Source organism: Callithrix jacchus, chromosome 2, assembly GCF_049354715.1.
Source record: "Callithrix jacchus isolate 240 chromosome 2, calJac240_pri, whole genome shotgun sequence".
Lineage (NCBI taxonomy): Eukaryota > Metazoa > Chordata > Mammalia > Primates > Cebidae > Callithrix > Callithrix jacchus.
Genome location: NC_133503.1, coordinates 156,747,638 through 156,764,674, shown reverse-complemented (window position 1 = coordinate 156,764,674; position 17,037 = coordinate 156,747,638). Strand labels below are relative to the sequence as shown.

Sequence of the window (17,037 nt, the reverse complement as noted above, 5' to 3'; positions counted from 1 at the left end):
ATTACCTATAAGAATGTGCACTTTAAAGATGTAAATAACGCATGAGATTAGGGTGATTGTGTCTGACACTTTACGGGGGGAAACAGACAATAACTCCTATGCAGCCCAGTGCCAATTGACTAGCAGTTAATTTCATCTTTGAAGAAAATATTGTTACGAGAAAACAAATGTCTGAGTCTAGAGAATTGCAGGTGGGAGAAATTATTCCAAAAACCCCATTTTGGCCAGGTGAAGATCTGACTTTGACAGGCCCTGTGAAGACTGGGAAGTGAGAGGCGGGAACTACATGGGGAGCATAGCAGGTCTTCACAGCTGCAATTAGGAGCCAGCCTGGACTTTCTCCTGGTAATAACTGAGCCCTGGCTGTTCATTTTAATCCTTCCATTTGCTTTTATAAATAAGAGTGTCCAGACCTAACTCAGGCAATTAAATCAGAATTTCTTACACCAGGGTTTTTCTTTAAACATCCCCTGTGGCTCTGGCGCAGAGCCTGGGCTGAGAAGTACTGCTCTAGCCAAACCCCTTGACATTGGCTCATCTTTAGTCCAGCACTTAGCTGGTCACCAGTTATATTACTCCTGTAGTGTGCATAGGGGCTACAGGAAAATCAAAATCCTAAAATGTTCCAGAGAGAATTACCCGGAATTATTCAATGTTTAGCTGTTGCAAATTTGCTTTATTATATGTGGGCTATAAGAACCTAGCCCACCTTGTCAGTTCACATCAGGAACATTTAAATATTCATGTTCACCTGGCAATTATATGAAATGTGGCCAGGTCAGCGCTGTTGAAAGAAGCCTAACAGCCCTTCCCAGGCCTCTACAAGTGACAGTAGGATTTCTTAACATGTTGAAAGGAACATCATAAACTGTTTGCTTCCAAAGTCTGATCGGTGTTCTTCTTTTATAGGCTGGTGACATCAGTTGTAATGCAGATATCAATCCACTGAAAATAGGACAAACGTCTTCTTCTCTATCTTTCAAAAGTGAAAATTTCAGGCACACGAAAGAATTGGTGAGGACAAGTTAACATGTGAAAGCTCCCCTCAGTCATACATTTACTTCACCTGTGATCAGGGCACTGCTTTTCTTCTACCAGCTGATATCATAGAGCTTTCTTACTTTGCCTTTGATGGCTTATATAAGTTAAGATTTAGAAAATATTAGGTTGGTGCAAAAGTAAATATGGTTTTGAAACCCATAATTACTTTTGCACCAACCTAATGCATGTTCAAATCTAGGTTACTGGAATTATCTGATGCCATTTCTTATAAAATACAAGTTCCAGACTTCACATGAAAAACTCATGTGAAACTATTGTGTTTATGCATTGTGCACTTTGGAGACAAGGCAAAGAGCTGTGAAGGAACTGGGTGTGTGCTTCAGAGGAGAAGCCCCTTAAATCCCCTTTCCACATAATACTGACTTTTTTTATACTTTAAGTTCTGCAGCACATGTGCAGATCTTGCAGGCTTGTTACATAAGTATATGCATGCCATGGTACTTTGCTGCCTCCATTTCTTTGTCACCTACATTAGGTATTTCTCCTAATATTATCCCTCCCCAACATCCCCACCACCTGCTATCACACCCCTAGCCCCCCAACCCCCAACAGACCCTTGTGTGTGTGATGTTCTCCTCCCTGTGTCCATGTGTTCTCATTGTTCAGCACCCATTATGAGTGAGAACATGCGGTGCTTGGTTTTCTGTTCTTGTGTCAGTATGCTGAGAATGATGGTTTCCAGATTAATCCATGTCCCTGCAAAGGACATGAACTCATTTTTTATGGCTGCATAGTATTCCATGATGTATATGTGCCACGTTTTCTTTATTCAGTCTATCCTTGATGGGCATTTGCATTGGTTCCAAGGCTTAGGCAAGGACTTCATGACTAAAACACCAGCAGTAATGGCAACAAAAGCCAAAATAGACAAATGGGATCCAATTAAACTTAAAAGTTTCTGTATAGCAAAAGAAACAATCATTAGAGTCAACCAGCAACCAACAGAATGGGAAAAAATTTTGCAATCTATTCAATTTGACAATAGGCTAATATTCAGAATCTACAAAGAACTAAAACAAATTAACAAGAAAAAAACAACCCCATCAAAAAGTGGGCAAAGGATATGAACAGGCACTTTTCAAAAAAAGACATTTATGTGGCCAACAAACATATGAAAAAATGCTCATCATTACTGGTCATTAGAGAAATGCAAATCAAAACTACATTGAGATACCATCTCAAGCCAGTTAGAATGGTGATCATTTAAAAGAATCTGGAGACAATAGATGTTGGAGAGGCTGTGAAGAAATAGGAACGCTTTTATACTGTTGATGGGAGTGTAAATTAGTGCAACCATTGTGGAATACAGCATGGCGATTCCTCAAGGATCTAAAAATAGAAATACCATTTGACCCAGCAATCCCATTACTGGGTATATACCCAAAGGATTATAAATCATTTTTATAAAGACACATGCACATATATGTTCATTGCAGCACTGTTTACAAATAGTGATGTTTTTTATTTAGCTGTGAAACATGCTGCTGCTCTTCTCTGTTTTTCAATATTTTGTCATTTCCTGCTCTTGAGTTCTGCCTGCTTCTTTGGGAAAGAGACTAGTCTAGCATCTGGCGTGGTACTTGGCACATATTAAATATTCAAATAAGTGAACCTTTAGTAAGCAATAACTCCTAAACAAACCACAGCTGTCTGCTATGAACAATATTAAAAATTCTCCTGGTTTTCTTGATTGCAATTGTTTTATTTTATGAAGGATGGTATAAACTGGAAACCAGAAGAATAAAATTGTGTTTCTTTTAATGTGTATTAATCTACCAGTAGATAAATACAGGCTGTAACAGAAGTGGACCATGCTACCTTTTGGCCTTGGACATAGGCCAATACATCATAGATTTTTAATTGTATACTTTCATTTTTTAATGCAGTTTTAAGTTCATGGAAGAATTGAGTGGAAAGTACAGAAGTTTCCCATATGCCCCCTGTCTCACACAGCCTCCCCCACTATCAAAATACTACACAAGAATGGTGTATTTGTTATAATCGATGAAACTACATTAATATATTATTATCAACCCATATCCATAGCTTACATTAGGGTTCACTGTTGGTGTTGTTAAAATCCATGCTGTGGATTTTGACAAATGTAAAAATGACATGTATCTACAATTATAGTATCATACAGGGTCTATTCACTGCCCTACATATCATCTGTGCTCTGCTTATTCATCCCTTCCACCCCACCAGCCCCTGGAACTGCTGATCCTATTTCTGTCAACTTTTTTTTAAATCTAAGGAGTCTTTCATTAGGTTTGATGACTGAATTGTAGTACATTTTGTGTATGTTCAATAATTTATTTAACTAGTTCATTGTTGACAAACAAGTTACAGTTTGGGAGGTTGGGGTTTTTAGGTGTTTTTACTCTTATAAATAGTAATGCAATAAACAGGCTTGGGGTACTTGGTTCTGCACATTGCTGATTATCTCCTGAGGCTGTCTATACAGACAGGAAATAGATGTGGCAAAGGGTGCGCACACTTTGTACATTTTGAGATGTAGTCCCAGAATCTCTTGAAGGAAGACAGGAGGGTTATAACTACTAATAGCTCATGAGATTGCCTGTTTCCCTAGATGCATCCCAGCACTGGGTTTTATCTATCTTTAAAATGTTGGCATTTATTTTGAACTCCTACTAACTCACTCTCTCTTTTACCTTTGACTCCATACTACAAGAACTGCAGAACCTCTTCCTGTAGTAATGTTACCTGCTGGTTCAAAGACCTTCACGTGAAAGGAGAATACTTTGTTAATGTGACTACCAGAATTTGGAATGGGACTTTTGCATCAGTAAGTATCAGTATTATTTGTTGGATTTATCAATAACAAGGAAACGTAAGGCTGCACTGACAATTTCTTCCCCTTTGACAAAATAAGTATTCTGGCTAATGTCTGCAGTACCCAGATAACCCAGAGCAATTTTACCCTAGAAGGCAGCACACTTCTATCCTTTTCCAACGTTCATCTAATTAGGCAGTGCCTGAGTCACCTGGGGTACTTGTGAAAGGCTCTGCTTCTCAGACTCCTTGTGACCTACCACATCAATGGGAATGGGTGTCAAGGTTATCTCTGCAGCCCTGGGCTACAAGGGGCAGCCCGCTTTGTTTCCCTCTAGAAGCTCCCCTGATATCCATCTTCCCAGTCTCCTCCGCCACACCCAAATCAAAATGCCTGTGTCTCTGTCTTACTCCTTGAGCTCTCAGTTAATTGTATGATTGATCTCAAACCACGCAGTAGATGAATCTAGCATAAGGATATGTCTTCCTGTATTACAGCCAGGTCATCACCCTGCTCTCCTGTTTTGCCCTTTCCCTGATGGAAAAGCACAGTGGGCACATGACTTTCTAAGTCATCTCAATCCCCAAGTAAAGTATGAAGAAAAAGCCAAAACAATGTCAGTGTTTTTCTTCCATATGGCAACTGTGAGTCTGCTCTAGCGATATTTGCTTTCAGCAGGGATTTTGATAGCCAGAATTTCAGTCTGGCATGAAACAGTGTAAGAATAGACAGGCCTGCCCTTAAATTTGACAGCTTGTGTGGCTAGCATCCCTTTTCCTGACATGGGCTCCAATTGAGGAAGAAAACAGAAATTAGTCTGAAACCTCCTGGGGACCTTTGTAGCACTCACTAGATTTTTTTTCTTTTTAATAAATAAATCAGTTCCCAAGGTGCTTACCACCAAACGCTACTCATTTTTTTTTCTTTTTACCATTTCATGATCTCTAAACCTTACTTTCTGCTGTAGAGTTTTGTAAAACTGGAGAACCGAGCACCCTCCAAGCACATCCTTGGAGTCAAATATAAGCAATATTCTTGGATAAAGACATAGAAGAAAAAGCAATAGTAAAAGGTTAGAAAAAAAATACAGAATTGGGGGAATGGGGAAGTGAGGAGTTGAATATTTCTTTTGGCTTGCTTGCCTTCACTTTGTTTTCTTAGGAATTGCATTTGCTCTCAAGCCTGCAGGACAATTCTACATCCTTAAAGATGTGAAGTGTGCTGTCAGTTGTACCACCTTCCCAGCTGCTGCAGTGTGGTGCTCAGTTTTGCTCCATTGGTTCTTGGCTCCTTGGATTTGAGGAACAAATGTTTTCATAGCAAATTTTGCCAACTGGAAGGAACACTGACTGTTGCACGTCAAAACTCACTCACGCCAGCTCTGTAAAACACATTAGGTTCTTCTTGAGTTGGTTTAAGTCTACATCATTTTAACTGTGAGACTTTTTAAAGTACCTTCCCAACAATCTTCAGAAGCAGTAGTTTATTTCTGGGAGCAAACTTCTTAGAAAGTATACTATTTGTGCTGCTTTAATGTGGCTAGGGTGGTTAAGCTGAGAAAACACCCTTGAAATGTCAAGGTATGCCAAGTCCTTCACATCTCCTCCTTTGTGAAAGGTCAAGTGCTTATCCCCACCTTGTTTTCAGCTATTAAAGCAGCAAAATGGATGTCTCTCAGACCACCTAGGAATCCAGTCTGAAGTATGGATCTCATTTCCTATATTAGAAGCCACTGATGCACTGCCTTTTATTGCTACCCTTTCACTGAGGCAGTGCAAGTAATTTCATTACAAAGTGATTTCTCAGTCCTCCAAATTGATGATAGAGTTGTTGCATTTGTAAGGAGAAGTCTTGATGAATGCTAGCAGGTGTGTTACTTCACTCTCCAGATATATGTGGCATGCCTACCTCTACTTTCAACCCTGCAGGATATTGTGTGCCTGTGAGAAGGACCTATTTTGAGACTACTATAAGAAAAATTTCATCTTTAGTCTTTGGGGATTATGAAACCAGCATTTACTTAACTGCTTAAATGTAAACTTTTTTTCTTAAACTTAAACCAATGTAAATACTCTTAATGTTTCCCCCAATAATATGTTTAAGAGACTGGTGAGCATGATTAATTTCTGATCCAATCATCTATCTTGAGAAAATTAACAATAACCAGAGTCAGAGCCAGTGGAAAGGAAATAAATGGCTCAATTTTTGGAAATACATTCTTTCTGGCTCCCAGATATTGTTTAGCAAATTACCTCATAGAGTATGTCCAATAACGTGCCCTAGTAACCAGAAAAACTAAGTCCTAGTAGCCATAGCATGTGAAAGCAGCTCTAACATCTGAGTGCTGCATTCTACTTCACAGTAGCATCAGGCCTAATATAGAGAAAATAGTGAAATATACACATCAATAATATTTCTATTGAAAAATGCTTTTTTGTTTTTCTTTTTGAGATGGAGTCTCACTCTGTTGCCCAGGATGGAGTGCAGTGGCGCAGTCTCAGCTCCTGCAACCTCCCCCTCCCAGGTTCAAGTGATTCTCCTGCCTCAGTCTCCCAAGTTGCTGGGATTACAGACACCCACCACCATCCCTAGCTAATTTTTTTGTATTTTTTAGTAGTGACAGGGTTTTACCAGACTGGTCCTGAACTCTTGACCTCAGATGATCTACCCATCTCAGCTTCCCAAAGTGCTGGGATTACAGATGTGAGCCACTGTGCCCAGCTGAAAAGTAACTAGATGGAGGAATGGATGTAACGTTATTTTGAATTAGGAGGTTACTAGTAATGATAGCATAAAATAACCTTTCTATATGCCTGCCCCAAATTAAGTATTATCTGATAGAAACACTTAGATTAGGAAATCTGAATTACTGATGTGATAGAACATGCCAAAAGGTTCAGGGCCTTAGGTGGTCAAGTTCAAGTGCACTTTCAACAGTATTACTTTACACACATGTGCCCATAAGGAAAATACTCTTCCCTTTAAATGTTGGTTTATTTAGGTAAGTATACAAAAATGTCAAGTTTACAATTTTCTCTCATGTCACAAACTTTATTTTTTATAAATCTGAACTATGATCTCCCCCAATTAAAAATAATTATTTTTGAATCCTTGTTTTTCAACCCTGTTCTCAAGGTCAGATCTGCTCAGGGAGATATTTTAACTTGTTCATGTGTGGATCCCACCCCAGATATTTGATTCGTGGTGGCAAGGCGCAGGCATCTGCATGTCTTAAAATTTCCTTGGGTATTTCTGACGGCAGCCCTGTTACATAACTGGTTTAAGCACGGGCAGATTCTGGGTAGGTCTTCAGAACTGGCATTTGCTTGTCATATTCCACCAGGAAATAAATAAATCATAAGCATGTCAGCTTTTCTGCATTTGCTACTGCTAGGATAAAACATATTCCTTATTCTTGTGATCCAGTCAACTTTCCAGACGGTACAGCTAACGGCAGCTGCAGAAATCCACACCTATGACCCTGAGATATACGTGATCGAAGATAACACTGTTACGGTGAGCATATCACACCCTTCCCTGCGAGCCTCAGGGTCAGCGATGGGCATTCCATTTCTAAAAGCCTGGAATAGTCACTCTTCTCGCCTACATGTATGTAGAAGAATCTTACTAAACCTTTAAAGATCTGATGTTTATTGTTGAGCTTTTGGCAAGGGTGTGTGCTACTCAAAAAGTTCATTGATATATTTGCCCTCCTCGATGCTCTCCCCTCCATGTTGGCAAAGCCGGCTTTCCAAGAAGTGGTGATCCAGTGAGAAGCACAACAAAAGGGCTGTATATGGCTTGGGACTCCATGGTGACTCTTCTCCATGACTAAGCCAGCAGCACCAGCTCTTCCTTTCTCCTCCTGCTTCCACAAAATGGTCTACAGCATAGGCCACAAAACCTAAGTATGCTTATTTAAATCATAAATTGTATTTTGAATAATTTTTAAAGAAAGGTGCTAAAGCATGCTTAATAAATAATGCATTTATTAGAGGGTGTTTAAAAATAGTTCTCCTTACAACTAGACACTGACACTGACACTGTGTGACATGTCCATTCATTCGATTTTACATTCTGGAGGACTGTAAATGCTCCCCTTGATAAAAAAGCTTTTACAGAGAAATGTACTCTCACAGAAAACAAAGGCTCTCTGTTCTAAGAGCTGGCATGAGATAATTTTCCTTTGCACTGAATCTGCGGTTAGGATATGCCATATTTAGATATAGTGGGATTTCCATGCCCAGTTAATCTGCTGGCAGAGCCCTGAGCATTTTCCTCCCAAGGCTTGTGTTAGGATTTGAAAGCCAGTTTAAGAATCTGCCCCCAAGACCAGCTGGCAGTTGGCCTCATTCCACTGCTCCGGCCTACAGACTTGGTCAAAAAGCTATGGCCCCATGAACTCTGGGCCTCCCCACTCCATTCCTGAGAGGGAAGCTCACAGCACTGGGGCCCCACTCTTGTCCAAGGGAAAATTATTCCACACAACAGAGCACACTTTTCTGCCTCTGGTTTAGGAGCCTCAGTGAAAGCTCACACCCTCTCTTCAAAGACTGGAGCCTGGAAAATCAGAAATAGAGCCAAAGGAAATGCAGACGTCAAATTCAAAATGCTATGAACTTAGCATAGGGGAGAAGTATTATAGATTTTTTTAAAAGCTTACTTTAGAAAACATAGTGTTCAGACAGTATGTGAAACTCTACTGAAGACTGTTTTTTAGACAGCAGTATTAAATATATTAATTGGAAATTCAAATGAACAATTTTAATAAACCCATTAGATTCTTCTTTTCTTGGTTTTTCTCTGAGCAATACTATTACATAACAGAGGTCAATTATTAGGTGCAAAAGTAATTGTGGTCTTTGCCATTAAAAGTAAAGAAAGGCCGGGCAAGGTGGCTCATGCCTATAATCCCAGCACTTTGGGAGGCCAAGGCAGGTAGATCACCTGAGGTTGGAAGTTTGAGACCAGCCTGGCCAACATAGTGAAACCCCCTCTCTACTAAAAACAAAAATTAGCTGGGTGTGGTGGCACATGCCTATAATCCCAGATACTAGGGAGGCTGAGGCAGGAGAATCACTGAACCCGAGAGGAAGAGGTTGCAGTGAGCCAAGATCACGCCACTTCACTCCAGCCTGGGTGACAGAGTGAGACTCCGTCTCAAAAACTAACAAACAAAAAAGTAAAGAAAAACTACTTTTAATGGCAAAGACTGCAATTACTTTTGCACCAGCCTAATATTATCAATTGTGTCTATAAAAATTTTTAATATCTAAATAATTTGGATAAATTTTTGAATAAGATGTTGAATCTAAATAATAACTTGACATGTATTCTGTTTTTTACATTTATTTGAATCCCAGCCCACTTAAAAATCTCACCCACAAAATGCTATAGTCATGGGTCTGCAGGGATCTGTGGTTCCCTGGGTTTGAAAGCTGTGGAAAAGAGAGCAGTAGGCTTATAACTGCCACTAAGCAGTGAGCTACATGAATTTACTCTCACTTTCCTCATAAATTTATAAAGCCTTATATTTTAGCTCTTGAAGATAAAAATGAAAGGAAATACAGTCACCAAGGCCAGCTGCAAGTTTAGCCCAGCCCATAAATTATGTAACAAAAAGCAGCTCATTGGCCACTGCAATTTAATATTAAATCAAGTAAATAAAATGCATATTATCCCCCCTTTTTTGCTTCTAAATATAACTCTTAATGAATATTTTCTAAAGAGAATGGTTGAGACTCTTTCCCTATTAAAGAAATCTAGACTAGGCATGGTGGCTCATGCCTGTAATCTCAGCACTTTGGGAGGCCGAGACAGGCAGATCACCTGAGGTTGGGAGTTTGAGACCAGCCTGACCAACATGGAGAAACCCCATCTCTGCTAAAAATATAAAATTAGCCAGGCATGGTGATGCATGCCTGTAATCCCAGCTACTCAGGAGGATGAGGCAGAAGAATCGGTTGAAACCAGGAGGCAGAGGTTGCAGTGAGCTGAGATCGCACCATTGCACTCCAGCCCAGCAACAGTGCAAGACTCTGTCTCAAAAAAAAAAAAACAACAAAAAAAGAAGACTATACAGTTTTACTGTTAAAACTCAGGGCAGCCATTCTATTACAGCATCTCAAAGATTGCCAGGAAGCAGACATAAAGAATCCTAAGCCTGTAATCCTAGCACTTTGGGAGGCCGAGACGGGTGGATCACGAGGTCGAGAGATCGAGACCATCCTGGTCAACATGGTGAAACCCCGTCTCTACTAAAAATACAAAAAATTAGCTGGGCACAGTGGTGTGTGCCTGTAATCCCAGCTACTCGGGAGGCTGAGGCAGGAGAATTGCCTGAACCCAGGAGGCGGAGGTTGCGGTGAGCCGAGATCGCGCCATTGCACTCCAGCCTGGGTAACAAGAGTGAAACTCCATCTCAAAAAAAAAAAAAGAATTCTAAGCAGCCTCAAGGACAACTTTCCCACTGAAAAGGTCAACTTGACCCTTGAGATATTATTTCTACTTTTCCAACAATAGATATCTACTTGGAATTTGGTTTAAGTGAAACTAGTATTTTAAACACTCAACATGAAGTTGTTGTTTAGTCACCATGAAGTTGAGTTAATGAGTTTCAGTTCCCCTCCCCAAAGCGGTTTGCTTTCACTTGATTTGAATGTATGCCAGAAAAGAAAGATTCTATTTCATAAGTGAAATAAGCATCTGACATTGTCAGACATGATGTAGCCACAAAACACTGATGTAGTTAAAGGTGGGAAACTAGACAAGTTGTATATTTTAGCTGGATGGACTTTGCAGGAGCATTTTCTCTAAAACTATTCTAACAATATTTGAGGTATGCCATCATGAGCAAGTCATGTCACCTTTCTAGAGATGTAGACCTTCACTTACAGCATTAGAGAACTGGACCGGGCCATCTCCCCGCTTTTCTGTGGTATTAACATAACTCAATTGTGAACTTACATTTCCAGATTCCCCTGATGATAATGAAACCTGATGAGAAAGCTGAAGTACCAACAGGAGTTATAGTAGGAAGTATAATTGCTGGAATCCTTTTGCTGTTAGCTCTGGTTGCAATTTTATGGAAGGTAAGAAAAGCGTCAGATTTTAAAGTACAGGGCTCCTGAAGGCCAGCCTTGAATTGCTTACAAAACATTAACCTCAGGCTTTATATGCTACCTTTTCTATCACAAGGAGAAAAGAAATGCAAGTTTGTTTACAATGTCTTATTCATGTCTTAAAAAAAATAAACAGTAAGGATTTTATCTTCTTTTACACCTTCCTTTCATCCAGAACCCTGAATATTTTGTTCAGCTTCAAATAAGTAGATGCTGAAAAATGTAGCTTTATGCAATGCAGCTGAGCTCTCTGGACATAAAATTTCTTCTAGTGGGTGGTAGATACCAGGTCATCAGTCTGCACACCCCTCTTCAGAGCCTCAGGGATTCCCAGAGATGCCTCAGAGGATGCAGAGGCACCTTACAAAACAAGCCACGGGTGTTAACATTCTTATATCATCACCTTTACAGCTTGGCTTCTTCAAAAGAAAATATGAAAAGATGACCAAAAATCCAGACGAGATTGATGAGACCACAGAACTCAATAGCTGAACCAGGAGACCTACCTGCAGTGGGAACTGGCAGCATTCCAGCCAGGGTTTGCTATTTGTGTCAATGGATTTCTTTTTAAATCCTATTTTTAAAAATAATGTAATAGGTAAACTAGCCTGGTATTTTCAGAGAAAACTGCAGGTCAGTTCAGAATGAAGAAATTGTGGAGGGGGGAGGGGGAAGTAGGGATATAAAGGGTAAAAGACTTATTTTATATGATGGGGGGAAAAGGTAATCTTGAAACTGGCTGGTCCAGAGTTTACATTCTAAAGTGCATTGTATCAGCAACATGAAATGCTTCCAAGCTTGACAACTTTTAAAGAAAAATATGATCCTCTCAGATTTTAAGGGGGAAAGTGTTCTCTTTAAAATGCTTGTCTTTGAACAGCAACGAAAGTGGAAGTGCCTGATATCATATATGGAAGTACTTCCACTTGTATACATAATTTTAATGAATATTGATGTTTATAAGAGGGGAAATAAAACAACACAGGTTGGTTTTCAATGTATGCTGCTCATCCAGAGTTGCCACAGAGGATACTTCTAAGTGATAATTTTATTTATAAACTAGGTAAAATTCGTTGGTTCCTTTTAGACCGTAGATGCCTCTTTCACATGCTGTCTTGCTCTAATGGTCAAAACATGCTTGAGTAATGGAGCTTAGAGTGTAGCTCCTACTGGGAAAATGTCCATTTAAGTTAGGAGAGGGGGCAATATAGAGACTGATGCACAAAATTTTGCTTAAAACCCAGAATATAACATTTATGCAAAATTCCATCTGCTAGAGGCCCATCCTGTGCCAGAAAAAGGAAAAGAAGGAAATTTCCTTTCTCTTATAGGAGGCACAGTGGTTCTCTTTTAGGACCTGATTGGCTGATTGGCAGCATTGAAAGATGAGTAATTTCTTTGGCGACCTTACCCCTCCCTTACTGAACCACCCTCCCATCTCCTGGTGGTCCCGTGTTATTGAAGCCCTCTACAGCCTGCCTTTCTCTCCAGTGGTCCAAAGTTATCACCACCTTTACCCCTCATCCGAAGTGCCCACTCCTTCAGGACAGCTGCTGTGCATTAGATATTAGGGGGGAAAAGTCATCTGTGTAATTTACACACCTGCGTGAATTACTGTATATAAACTCCTTAACTTCAGGGAACTATTTTCATTTAGTGCCAAACAAGTAAGAAAAATAAGCTTGAGTGGATTTCTAAATGTTGGAATGACAGAGGGTGTAAACAATGTAAAATAAAACATCTCAGGATTTCAGAAGTGACAGATGAGGCATTGGAAGCCACCAAATTAGCAGGTGTACCCTCTGTGCCTGTCTTGTTTCTGAAGTACTTAAACTTCCATAAGAGCGGATCACAAGGTCAGGAGTTCGAGACCAGCCTGGGCAACATAGTGGAACTCCATCTCTACTAAAATACAAAAAACTAGCTGGGCGTGGTGATGGGTGCCTGTAATCCCAGCTACTCAGGAGGCTGAGGCAGGAGAATCACTTGAACCTGGGAGGCAGAGGCTGCAGTGAGCCAAGATTGCACCAGTGCATTACAACCTGGGCAACAGAGTGATTCTCCAAACCAAAAAATAAGAATGAATTTGACCTAGGCAAATTTGTTCAAAAGGTAGAGCCTGAGATGATTTGGTCAGATTGGGATAAGGTCCAGCAATCTGCATTTCAACAGGCACTCCAGTCATTGGGATGCAGATGGACCACACTTTGAGAAATACCGCCCATTTCTACTTTTCGCACCTTCTTTTCTGTGTTCCTGAGGCCCCACATTCTCTAGGAGAAACTTAAGAGGAAAAGGGCAGAGACACTACATATCTAAAGCTTTGGACAAGTCCTCAACCTCTATAAACCTCAGATTCCTCATTATAAAATGGGAAGACTGAGTTGGAGTTCAGCAGTGATGCTTTTGGTTTTAAAAGTCTATGGTCTGGATTTCCTATAATACAAACAGAGAAGCCTCCAAGAATTTGACTTGGAAAAAATGTCAGAGGAAAACAGGTTATCTGCCCATGTGCATATGGATGACCTTAACTGCCCTGGCCTAGCCCCTATGATGGCAGTTCAGGGCTATCTGTACTGTTTACAGAATTACTTTGTAGTTGACAACACAAAACAAACAAGGAAAAAAAGGCATAAAATGCTAGGGATTTATGGAAAAAACAGCATGGTATTCTCCAGTTAGGTATGCCAGAGTCCAAGTTTTTTAACAGCTGTGTGAATTCACAGCTTCATTCCAACCAAAATTTTATTTAAAAAAAAAAAAAAAAAACTAGAGAAACTAGTCATTAGCTTGATAAAGTGTATTTAACAGCTAGTGGTACTCATATGCACCTGCAGCTCCAGCTACTTGGGAGACTGAGGTAGGAGGATTGCTTGAGCCCAGGGGTTCAAGTCCAGCCTAGGCAGGAGGATTGCCTGAGCCCAGGGGTTCAAGTCCAGCCTAGGCAACATAGCAAGACCCTGTCTCAAAAAAATGACTATTTAAAAAACAATGTGGCGAGGTGCAGTGGCTCACAACTGTAATCCCAGCACTTTGGGAAGCCGAGGCAGGTGGATTATGAGGTCAGGAGTTCGAGACCAGCCTGACCAACATGGCGAAACCTCGTCTCTGCTAAAAATACAAAAATTAGCTGGGCGTGGTGGCAGGCACCTGTAATCCCAGCTCCTGAGGCAGGAGAATCATTTGAACCTGGGAGGCAGAGGCTGCAGTGAGCTGAGATTGCACCATTGCACTCCAGCCTGAGCAAAAGGGCGAGACTCCATCTCACACATAAACACACACACAAAGTAAGTACTGTATATATAAATACTAGCTTTTCAATGTGCTATACAAATAATTACAGCACACGCTTTTGTTTTTGTCTTACCTTGTTTAGGTGAATACTTCCTTAGATAAGTACTAAACATACATATACAGAACTTGAAAGCTTTCGTTACCCTTGCCTTAGGTAATCTGTTACCTAGATGACACTGTTTCCAGTAGTTGAATTACTATAAACCATTAGCCACTTGTCTCTGCACTATTTATCAAACCAGGGCAGGGTCTCTGAAGCTGGGCACTGCTGTCATTTGGGGCCAGGTGATTCTTCCTCTCAGGGCTGTCCTGTACCACGTAGGATAGCAGCCCTGCCTATAAGGCCTGGTGTTTAGCATGTTCAGCAGCATCCCTGGCCTCTACCTACTCCATGCCACAGCATCCTTCCCCTGCAGTCATGACAGTCAAAAAATGTCTCCAGACATTGTCAAATGCCTTCTGGGGGACAGTATTTCTCAAGCCCTTTTAAGCAAATGTGAGTATTCATACAAGAAATGGAGGGGGGGAGAAACATTTTTTAAATAAAAGTTATGTGTTCCTATTCAACAATACTTTTGCTTTAAAAGTAAGTAGAGGGCATAAAAGATGTCATATTCAAATTTCCATTTTATAAATGGTGTACAGACAAGGACTATAGAACGTGGTAAAAAGCTGACTTGCTTCAGGCTGCCAAACAAGGCTTATAAAATAGTAAGATTGTAAAATAGCTTATGAAGAAACTACAGAGATTTACAATTGTGCATCACTCATTTCAGCAGCAAAATAAGAACTATCTGGACAGAAATCTTTCTAGCTAGCAATGTTATTTTTGTAAAATAGTTATCTATTAAAACTGTGAAGAGTAAAATAAAGCCAATGTATTATTGTCACACAAGTGATTATGCTAAAAATAAAGCGTATCATTGTATAACGTATTTACCTAACCTGATATACAGCTATAACCCAATGTTTGAAAATCTCAAAAATTAAGACATCATCAAACAGAAGGCAGGATTCCTTAAACTGAGATCCCTGATCCATCTTTAATATTTTAATTTGCACAAATAAAACAATTCTATAAACAACTTTGTAGGACTATGCCCTTTGGTATGCATTCAGGCATACTCATTTTAATCAATTTGAAAGTTAATTTAAACCTCTAGAGGTGAATGAGAAACACGGGGGTGAGGTGTGAAAATATTAACTATTTCTTTGCACTCTAAAGACTGAAACTGTAACCATTATGTACATATAGTTTCATATGTACCTGTTTATTTTGGCAGACTACGTCAAAATATGGATGTATATAGTGCATAACTATGTTAGAATTGTATATATTTTAAAGAAGAAATTGTCTTGGATATTTTCCTTCATACATAATAGGTAACTGTTCAAATGTGGTAGTTGATGTTTTGGATTAAATGTGTTTTGCCTCTTTGCTTTCCATAAAGAATATAAAAATAAATGCATGTTTGTACAAAAAGTTGCAGAATTCATTTGATTTCTGAGAAAAATTAAATTGTAGTCAACATAAACTTTCCTCATATCAAAGTATAACAAACAGAAAAGTTTCATTAATTGTAAACCACTCTTTTCATACCACATTATTGGATATCATTACAACTGTTCTGAAAATAAAGCTCTTTTCTTTGGGCTTTTACAAGTTATATATTTTACCATCTTCATCTTACACAGTCACTTCGCTCACATCCAGGACTCAACTTTAGAATACTGAGGCTACAATTTGCCATAGGTATCCAATCTGTTTCTAGCAGTGACCACAAGGACGTTCTGCAGGACCCTTAAACTACCTTCAAAGTTCTGAGACAGTGTGAAGCATTGGTCCTCAAACTGTGGCCCATGGATAGATGGTGCTGCATCACCTGGAGCCTGTTAAAAGCACAGGTCTCAGGGGCCACTCAAAACTACTAAAGTCAAATTGGAAGTTCAACAGCATCCCCAGGTGATTCATACTGCACTGAAGTTTGAAAAGCACTGCTCTAAAACTCTAAAGCACAACTTGCCTCTTGAAATAAAACGTATGCTTGGAATACAGAGGGAAAAAAATCAGCCAAATTTCTGCAATATACAAGAGCAGAGTCATCTGCATAGTTGTTTAAAAAAAAATTGTAGTAAGCATGAGGGTTTAAATATTTTTAAAGAGTAAATCTGATGAAATAAATATGCTGAAGTTATAAAATAGGTACGTGTTGGGCTCACAGACTGCCATCGTTGTACAGATGGCAGAGTAATGCAAAGATGGGGTGGAAAGTGTGTATGTGCTGCCATAAATAGCGATGCACAAGCATCTCCGTTCACGTCTGCGGTGCTCTCGCAATGCCCCCTGCCCATGGCAGTTGTGCCGAGCTGTCTCCGGAGGGCAGCTCACTGCAGCACAACCATCAGTTAGTGCGTCTGCTATGTCGCTCACATTAAAATACAATCTTGGAGAACTGAGTGTGGGAATTGCAGCTACTTGGGAGGCTGAGGCAGGGAGGATCCTTTGAACCCAAGAGTTCAAGGCCCCCTCCCATCTCTTAAAAAACAAAATAAAATATTAGAGAAAAAGAGCACTAAGGTTTCTTTCTTTCTTTTTCACAGAGCAGGTTAGGAAATGCTGTTAAAGACCTGTATTAAAGCAATCATTTGGTCCCATGAGTTAATTGGAAAATAATTGTATACTTACTTTTTTAAAAAAGTAGTTTTTATTTATCCTACATCACCTGTTAAAAACTACAAATTGCATTTTTAAAATCCCCTTCCTCA

The 17,037-nt window shown here is 39.8% G+C and overlaps 1 protein-coding gene across 2 annotated transcripts in view; it reads left to right on the top strand.

Annotated features, from left to right (window-relative positions):
* Positions 1-13,720, top strand: part of ITGA2 (integrin subunit alpha 2) — a 107,848-nt gene extending 94,128 nt beyond the window's left edge. For both annotated transcript variants that reach the window (XM_035291593.3, XM_035291594.3), the window contains 5 exons: positions 910-1,014; positions 3,755-3,868; positions 7,283-7,372; positions 10,831-10,947; positions 11,389-13,720. In XM_035291593.3, coding sequence (XP_035147484.3) covers positions 910-1,014; positions 3,755-3,868; positions 7,283-7,372; positions 10,831-10,947; positions 11,389-11,469 — 507 coding nt within the window. In that variant the 3' untranslated portion in view covers positions 11,470-13,720. The remainder of the gene's footprint in view (positions 1-909; positions 1,015-3,754; positions 3,869-7,282; positions 7,373-10,830; positions 10,948-11,388) is intronic.
* The last annotated feature ends 3,317 nt before the right edge of the window (positions 13,721-17,037 follow it).